This window comes from Lagenorhynchus albirostris, chromosome 4 (assembly GCF_949774975.1).
Source record: "Lagenorhynchus albirostris chromosome 4, mLagAlb1.1, whole genome shotgun sequence".
In the NCBI taxonomy this organism is placed as follows: domain Eukaryota; kingdom Metazoa; phylum Chordata; class Mammalia; order Artiodactyla; family Delphinidae; genus Lagenorhynchus; species Lagenorhynchus albirostris.
Window position 1 is genome coordinate 47024820 of NC_083098.1, and position 9491 is coordinate 47034310.

General features: G+C 37.7%; 1 protein-coding gene across 2 annotated transcripts; it reads left to right on the top strand.

The window, feature by feature from the left end:
* The first annotated feature begins 411 nt into the window (after window positions 1–411).
* On the top strand, window positions 412–1803 carry CXCL11 (C-X-C motif chemokine ligand 11). 2 transcript variants are annotated; one of them, XM_060147216.1, is made up of 4 exons: window positions 412–487; window positions 1084–1210; window positions 1319–1391; window positions 1616–1803. In XM_060147216.1, exons 1-4 carry the CDS (start codon window positions 427–429, stop codon window positions 1655–1657), a joined length of 303 nt encoding a protein of 100 aa, XP_060003199.1. In that variant the 5' UTR covers window positions 412–426; the 3' UTR covers window positions 1658–1803. The 2 variants fall into 2 exon arrangements, with proteins under 2 accessions (XP_060003199.1, XP_060003198.1); XM_060147215.1 differs by having other exon boundaries at window positions 427–487; window positions 1620–1803.
* The last annotated feature ends 7688 nt before the right edge of the window (window positions 1804–9491 follow it).

The window sequence follows — 9491 nt, forward strand, 5'->3', positions numbered from 1 at the left end:
TGAAAGGACTGAATATAGGAAGACAATATTCCTGAATGGATGAATGAATGGCAATCAGAATTTCACTGCCCAGGGTAGTCCAATAATTAAATACATTTCTAGGAAATGCTACCTTAAGGCTGGTTCCCATGTGGGTGTACTCTACTCTATATTTACACAGCACTTTACTATCTACAAAGTGCTTTCACATTCGTACTACTTTCAACCCTGTAACAAAAGGAAGGGACAGTAATATTTAGATGAGAACAAAATAGAAACTATTGGGAAAAAGGAACATGACTCAAGGAGGGAAATTCCTATTGCTGTAAGAGGATTGCTGGTGTATAAAATGCCTTATATATGCCAATTAAGACTTCTCTTCCATGATCAGCATTTCTACTCCCTCCAAGAAGAGTATCAAAGCCAAAGCAGCAGCAACAGACAAACATGAATACGAAGGGCATGGCTACAGTCCTGGCTGTGATATTCTGTGCTACAATTGTTCAAGGTATATGGTACTTTTTAACTTCTCAACCTATAAATTTCCTTTCTAATGCTTCAAATGTCTTTTCTTCCACTCTTATCCTAAAAGATACAGTAAATTTTTATTTAACCTCACACATTAGAAGTTACGATAGGTTTGGCAGAGAATATTGGAAATGTTTAAAATACTAGAGGTGATTATTTAAACTAGAGATGATACATTTTTAATAGAATTTCTTATTTGGCTGCAAAATCTGGCAAGAGCCTTTAGCAACAGTTTTAAATGTCTGCTAAGAAGATTTTATATGAGATAATGTTATTAGCTTTCTGGAAAAATTCTTGAGCATAAAAGCAAGAGGCAAATAAGCTTGATCTCCAATAAACGTCTTTTATTCTTCCCCTTATTCTTTAATGGTTTGCTTACAAATTTAAAGAGAAGATCATCAACTTGTTACTGAAGCTCCTTTCCCAGTAACAGCAGTGTTGAGTGCTATTTGACAAATTACTATCTTTAGCCTTAATGAAAACTTGGTCCACATTCTTCAATCAAGGTTATACATAAATCATAGCTATATGATTGCAATCAGATGTATTAGTAACTGATGCTATGATCTGTTCTAGGCTTCCCCATGTTCAAAGGGGGACGGTGTCTTTGCACAAACCCTGGAGTAAAAGCAGTGAAAGTGGCAGATATTGAGAAAGTCTCCATAATTTACCCAAGTAATAGCTGTGACAAAATAGAAGTGATGTAAGTAATGGACTCACTGAAGATAACAATGGTGGTGGCTTTTTTGCTTTGTTTTTCTTATGTTTTTCCATCCAAAATTTAAGACTGTTTTGGATCTTCCCTTAACAGTATCACCCTGAAAACACATAAAGGACAAAGATGCCTAAATATCAAGTCAAAGCAAGCAAAAGTTATAATCAAGGTAGGTTGCCAGATTACTTCCATTTTATAATCTGTTTTATCCAAGACAAATCTTTTGAAAAAATAAAATTGACAACTGCAGAATTGTTCTGCTATGATCCTGTGTAAATGTTTTGATAAGGGGTCTCTGGTTATAATTAGCTGTATGTTTTTGCATGTCAACTCCTAAATCACTGGGAAACAAGAACAGCCCAAGGTGGTAAAACTCTCATCTTCTCATTACAGAAAGCTAAAAGAATGAATTTTTTAAAATATCAAAAAGTATGAAGTCCTGGAAAGGAGGATTTGAAAACCTAGAACAAGTGTAACTGACTACTGACATGATAAGAATTCTGCAATAGGAAACTGACTTTCTCCTGCCTGTTGTAATGAACATTCATGCATTTCTAGGTTAGGAAACTTTCTAGGAGATTTGATGCTTGTAACTATTCTGCTGTGGCTATGAAAACATTTCTGTCTCTAAAAGTTATCTGTCTGTATTTGACCTATATTTTATATTACAATATGTATTATTACTGAAATCAAGACCATGACTCATAAGTCAAAAGCATCCATGAACATTCCCTAAGTATTTTTTTATGCAAATCCACATTCCTTTTCCTAAAAATTGGAAAAAGTCCTTAAACACCATCTTGTTTTATAAAAAAGGCTATAATTCATGAAATGTACTATGAAGACAATTATAAGCTAAGGGTAACTGGTAAGAGTGCAAATATTTCATAACAGAATTAGTAGCTCTGGTCTTGATTTGATTTTTTTTAATTCATTTAATTTATTTATTTTTGGCTGCATTGGGTCTTCGTTGCGGTGCGCGGGCTTCTCATTGTGGTGACTTCTCTTGTTGCGGAGCATGGGCTCTAGGCGCATGGGCTTCAGTAGTTGCGGCACGTGGGCTTCAGTAGTTGTGGCTCGTAGGCTCTAGAGCACAGGCTCAGTAGTTGTGGCGCACGGGCTTAGTTGCTCCGCGGCATGTGGGATCTTCCCGGACCAGGCCTCGAACCCGTGTCCCCTGAATTGGCAGGCGGATCCTTAACCACCGCTCCACCAGGGAAGCCCTTGATTTTTTTTAACACCCTTTTTTTTCATTGAGATATTTTGAAGCAATTAGGATGTATGTGTTTACCGTGAATTTTGGTTTTATCTACTGTTATAAATTATACTAATGTTTTGAACACATTTTATATATGAAATGCTTTTTTCTACCAAAGAAAAATGTTGAAATAAATATATGTGCATATCTGGCAATCACCTTTACTTTCTGTGATTCTTTTTCTTAGAAAAATACATATCTAATCTATTTTAGTCATGCCTGTACTATAAAATTTAGAGATATCTATGATAGCTTCACTTTGAAAAGAAAATAATTTTTCTCTAATAAACTACCACAACCCTTCTTAAAACAGAAATAATTATATGTTTTCAAGAAATGTGAGATGCCTTGAACAATTTTACCTTGTATTTCAAGAGGCATACAGCTACCTGTCATCACACAGAATTGTTTTGAAATATATTTTAATGAGTAGTTGTGAAGGACAGCTATCTCTTTTTAAAGGGTCTTCCTAGGCTCAAACTCCTTTCTTACTCAGGGAAAATTTCTTATTATGTGAGCTTTGGTGGGAAGCCAAAAGGTAGAAGCCAAAGGAAGAAGTTCCTCCCTGGCAGCCAGAACAAGATCTCAGCCAGACCACTCCTACTCTAGACTTTGAAGTCCAGCTAGCACCACAAAGATGCTATTAGTAAGAAATATTTAAAGTGGCAGTAGTAACAGTGTAAGTCTGATAGTAGAGGCTTCCTAACACGTTCCCGTAGCATGACTTTGGCTATAGTCCTTCCTGCCACCTAGCACCCTTAGGTTTTGTATATTTTCCAAGTCTGATTCTTCAGTCTTCCTGTGTCTTCTTCAACTACCAATTAAATTCCTTTCCTGCTGAAGCTAGCCAGAATTGGTTTCTCTGCATGTATCCAAAAACCTTAGCTGTTGTGACAAAGTGAGAGAGTGGCATGGACATATATACACTACCAAACGTAAAATAGCTAGCGGGAAGCAGCCGCATGGCACAGGGAGATCAGCTCGGTGCTTTGAGACCACCTAGAGGGGTGGGATAGGGAGGGTGGGAGAGAGGGAGATGCAAGAGGGAAGAGATATGGGAACATATGTATATGTATAACTGATTCACTTTGTTATAAAGCAGAAAGTAACACACCACTGTAAAGCAATTATACTCCAATAAAGATGTTTAAAAAAAAACAAAAACCTTAGCTGTTACATCACTCTTTATGTAGACAACTATACATTTGAAAAATGAAAATATTTATAGAATTACCAAAAATCAGGTATTTCTGTTTATTTGAAAACAAAAGAACAATTTAAATGCATCTTTGGTGTATACTTTTCATCGATATCAAAGAGCCAACCATAAACCAGATCAGGGAATGGACAGAAAAGTAAATAGCAGAGTAGGCTGCCTAGAACCTAATAGGCCCTCCTACTGACTAACTTTTTGACTGGTGCCTACAAGCAATAATGAGAAACCAAAATGTTATCTAGGGGATTTGTATATAAATAAATAAATATCTCAATCATATGTTTATTCTATGATATATAATATAGATATGTAGTATAAATATTACATATGCATATATCACAAATCTATATAAATTTCTACATAGAAATAGGACTTCTAGATGAATTCCCTGGATAGTTTTAAAACCTGGATCTATTATTTGACTATTTACAGTGATATTTTTTAAGAGTATCTTTAAAAATAAAAAAATTCACTGAGTAAGAGCTACATGATAAATTTGGTATTTTTTGAACTATATATCTATATTATATATCATAGAATAAACATATGATTGAGATATTTATTTTTTAAAGTAAAGTAGCATAGACCAGTACATTATTATTGAGAAACAACAAAAAACTTAAATTTCTTCACCGCAAAATAAACATATGAATGAATTAACATACCTGAGCCAAGATCCTTCCCACCTCAGTACATTTGCACAGACTATTCCCTTAGCCCATTCCTTCATTAAGCTAATGCCTATTCATCAATAAGATCTCAGCTTAAGTGACATTTTCTCCAAGTGGTCATCTTTGAAACAACCCCTTCAATCTCAACTAGATTAGGTGTCCTATTTGTTTTCAGAACACTCTACTTTTTCATGACACTATCTGTTGCAAGTAAAGAAGTATTACTGTACTTAATATCTCCTCTCTCACAAGTGTAAGCTCAATAAGAAAGCTACTCTAGTCCTAGCCCACAGTACAGTGCCTAGCAGATATCAGACCCCTTGACAAATATTTAAGAATACAATGACTGAAGGGCAATAGAAACTAGGGGGAAAGGAACTTACAGCAGAGGAATGTCATGAGGGAATGCACAATGGTAGGAAAGTATAAGGTGAGCTTTGGAAATAATAATTAAATTATTTTGGTTGAAGTGAGTATGAAGGACATCAAATGTCTAGCTGAACAACCTTGAATTTTACTTTGTATAAAATGGGGATTCTGGGGCTTCCCTGGTTGGTGCAGTGGTTGAGAGTCCGCCTGCCAATGCAGGGAACCTGGCGATGCAAGTTCGTGCCCCGGTCCAGGAAGATCCCACATGCCGCGGAGCGGCTGGGCCCGTGAGCCATGGCCGCTGAGCCTGCGCGTCTGGAGCCTGTGCTCCGCAACGGGAGAGGCCACAACAGTTAGAGGCCCGCGTACCGCAAAAAAAAAAAAAAAAGAATGAAATTAGAACACTTCCTAACACCACACACAAAAATAAACTCAAAATGGATTAAAGACCTAAATGTAAGGCCAGACACTATAAAACCTTTAGAGGAAAACATAGGCAGAACACTCTATGACAAAAATCACAGCAAGATCCTTTTTGACCCACCACCTAGAAAAATGGAAATAAAAACAAAAATAAACAAATGGGACCTAATGAAACTTCAAAGCTTTTGCACAGCAAAAGAAACCAAAAACAAGACAAAAAGACAACCCTCAGAATGGGAGAAAATATTTGCAAGTGAAGCAACTGACAAAGGATTAATCTCCAAAATTTACAAGCAGCTCATGCAGCTCAATATCAAAAAAACCAACAACCCAATCCAAAAATGCACATTAAGACCTAAATAGACATTTCTCCAAAGAAGATATACAGATGGCCAACAAACACATGAAAAGATGGTCAACATGACCAATCATTAGAGAAATGCAAATCAAAACTACAATGAGGTATCACCTCACACCAGTCAGAATGGCCATCATCAAAAAAATCTACAAACAGTAAATGCTGAGAGGGTGTGGAGAAAAGGGAACACTCTTGCACTGTTGGTGGGAATGTAAATTGGTACAGCCACTATAGAGAACAGTATGGAGCTTCCTTAAAAGACTAAAAATAGAACCACCATATGACCCAGCAATCCCACTACTGGGCATATACCCTGAGAAAACCATAATTCAGAAAGCGTCATGTACCACTCTGTTCATTGCAGCTCTATTTACAATCGCCAGGACATGGAAGCAACCTAAATGTCCATCAACACATGAATGGATAAAGAAGATGTGGCACATATATACAATGGAATATTACTCAGCCATAAAAGGGAACGAAATTGAGTTATTTGTAGTGAGGTGTATGGACCTAGAGTCTGTCATACAGAGTGAAGTAAGTCAGAAAGAGAAAAACAAATACCATATGCTAACACATATATATGGAATCTAAAAAAAAAAATGGTTCTGATGAACCTAGGAGCAGGACAGGAATAAAGATACAGATGTAGAGAATGGACTTGAGGACACAGGGAGGGGGAAGGGTGAGCTGGGACGAAGTAAGAGAGTAGCATTGACATGTATACACTACCAAATGTAAAATAGCTAGCTAGTGGGAAGCAGCTGCATCGCACAGGGAGATCAGCTCGGTACTTTGCGACCACCTAGAGGGGTGGGATAAGGAGGGTGGGAGGGATACGTAAGAGGGAGGGGATATGGGGATTTAAGTATGCATATAGATGATTCACTTTGTTATACAGCAGAACCTAACACAAGACTGTAAAGCAATTATACTTCAATAAAGATGTTAAAAAAATATTTGGGTAAAATACACATAACATTTTACTATCTTAAACATTTTTTCCTTCCTTCCTCCCTCCCTCCCTCCCTTCCTTCCTTCATTTCTGGCTGCGTTGGGTCTTCGCTGCTGCACGAGGGCTTTCTTTAGTTGTGGCGAGCTGGGACTACTCTTTGTTGTAGTGAACGGTTTTCTCATTACTGTGGCTTCTCTTGTTGCAGAGCACAGGCTCTAGGTGTGCGGGTCAGTAGTTGCGGCTCACGGGCACTAGAGCGCAGGCTCAGTAGTTGTGGCTCAGGGGCTTAGTCGCTCTGCGGCATGTGGGATCTTCCCGGACCAGGGATCAAACCCCTGTCCCCTGCATTGGCAGGCGGATTCTTAACCACTGCACCACCAGGGAAGTCCCTGTCTTAAACATTTTTAAGTGTCAGTTCAGTGGCATTAAGTACATTCACATTGTTGTGTACCCATCACTCCCTTGCTTTTTAAAATTAGTTTTATTTATATACACACAGCTCAACAAAGTATTATTTAACTTTAGTTTTGCTTAACTTTATCAAAAGGGTAATCTTTCTGTATTGAATCTCAACATTTTACATGACATTCTTTTAGAAAAAGTCATCTGCATATTCTGCAAATAAGTCTTGCCTTTTGTTAGTTTCATTCCTTCCTACATAAAGTATTTTATGTTTTTAAGTACTTATTGTTGCTTCTGTAAATTTTTTATAAAATAACATTAAAATTATTTTGTTACTGATGTAGAAAGCATAGTACATTGAATTTCTAGGTATCCACTTTGATAAATTCTATTATTTCTAAAACTTAGTAAATGGGGGGTGGGGGGTTTCTATGCAGAAAATCTTCTATGCAAAATTTTATTTCTTCCCTTCCAATTCTTATGGCTTGACTTTCTTTCTTTCTTTTTTTCTTCCTTTGTTTTTTTTTTTTCAGGCTAGGACCCATATAGCATAAAGAAGAGAAGTGAAAAATGGGCATCTGTGTCTTGTTTTGTAAATTCACAGTGTACTCTTATCCATCAAAGATAAAACAGGCTACCTAAATAAGCCCTTTCCTAAGAGGGAAATGCTGCATGATTCCAGCCCTCAGTTCCACCAGGAGAGGCATGCTATGGCTGGTCAATGCTGAAGACTAACAGACACATCTGATCACCTGAATAACTACATCATCCAGAGAGAAAATACTATCTGTTGCACCAGGAAATAAGCTGATACTTGGCCAGAGAGCTGGCTATATTTTTGAAATGCTGGCCAGTGAAAACTTCATTTAGACTTTTTAATAATAATTAATTATTTTTTTAATAAACTGTCATCTTTAGAATTCTGTCATACTTTAGAATTAGAGTATCTAATGTAGGTCAGATACCACAGTGCATATTTGAAAATAGGAAAACTGAAGCATAGATAGACCTAACAGTTTGTCCAAGACCACAGAGCAAGTGAGACAAAAAACTATATACTGTTATCTGTAGATTCCCAGCCCATCTCATCATGCCATCAAGTGTGAGAAAAGCAAAATGCTGCAGGATCTGAATATGCATACAAACAGAAGCTATTCTCAGGCTTTGCCAAGCATGATGGTTTTAAGTATACATCACCAGCTTTGCCCTGGTTGTGAATGATGAGACACATCGGTAACTCACAAGCATGTAGCCAGTATTCCCACACTGTTAGCTAAGAGAATCTTTTTGCAACTCAGTTAAAACTATGAAAAGCAAAGCTTTGCCCTCCTCTCCCAGACTTTCCAAGGTGTAATGTAAATCAGCTGAGGGGATTCCCAGTCTACAGAAATCACTGAACTCCTCCAGCTCGCTTTTTAGGAAATTTCCTCTAAGCACATTAGTTTCTCGGAAAAGCTTTTTTTCTGGGCCTGTAACAAGTCTGCTAGGGCAGACTCTTTCTTTTGGCCTGACGCCATAGTTAGAGTCTTAAACCAACAGCAAATGAAACTGAAACTAAAGATGGACTATTTCCTTGATTCCTGTTTTCTTTCAAAACTAGACTCAGATCAGTGAACACTAAAAAGTGAATATGGGCTTCCCTGGTTGCGCAGTGGTTAAGAATCCGCCTGCCAATGCAGCGGGCAGGGGTCCCAGCCCTGGCCCAGGAAGATCCCACATGCCTTAGAGCAACTAAGCCCATGCGCCACAACCGCTGAGTCTGTACTCTAGAGCCTGCGAGCCACAACTACTGAAGCCTGTGCGCCTAGAGCCCATGCTCTGCAACAAGAGAAGCCACCACGATGAGAAGCCGGCGCACTGCAACGAAGAGGAGCCCTCACTCACCGCAACTAGAGAAAGCCTGTGCACAGCAACTAAGACCCAGCACAGCCAAAAATAAATAAATAAATAAATTTATTTTTTAAAAAGTGAATATATCAAAAGCCTGGCAAAAATTAAAATATAAATTTTAAAAGAGTTATAATTTAATTTTTATTCAAGTGATTCAGGTAAGGTTGGCTGTGGATATAACAAGTAATAATTGGCTTCCTGTTGTCTCTATAGTTTGATTTTTTTCTGAATTCTTCTCCACATTGATCACACTTATAAGGTTTCTCTCCTGAGCAGATCCCTATTCAAAATAAGAGGAGAATGGTCCTTTGTTTTGATTCTGTTTTCACCAGAAAACAATCTGATAACTAATTCAACTTCCCAGGTACTCTGTTACTGCAAAAGTGTGGCTTGGTTTTCAGACCCAATCATTCCAGATACTGGAAGGTCTTCGTTATAAATGAATAAACTGGGACTTCCCTGGCAGTCCAGCGGTTAAGACTTCACCTTCTGATGCAGGGGAGGCGGGTTCAACCCCTGGTCGGGGAGCTAAGATGCCACATACCTCATGGCCAAAAAACCAAAACATAAAACAGAAGCAATATTGTAACAAATTCAATAAAGACTTTAAAATGGTCCACATTAAAAAAGAAGAATGAATAAACTGTCTTTTTAATTTGCATCTTAGATTCTTGTAGAGTTGGTTAGCAGAATTAACTCTTTGAGGACATGTTCACCCTGGATGATT

Coding starts and splice junctions, on each gene's coding strand:
- CXCL11 (XM_060147216.1), top strand. CDS start 427: ATGAATACGAAGGGCATGGCTACAGTCCTGGCTGTGATATTCTGTGCT. Junction 1,211..1,318: donor TGTGACAAAATAGAAGTGAT/GTAAGTAATGGA, acceptor TTCCCTTAACAG/TATCACCCTGAAAACACATA. Junction 1,392..1,615: donor AAGCAAAAGTTATAATCAAG/GTAGGTTGCCAG, acceptor TTCTCATTACAG/AAAGCTAAAAGAATGAATTT.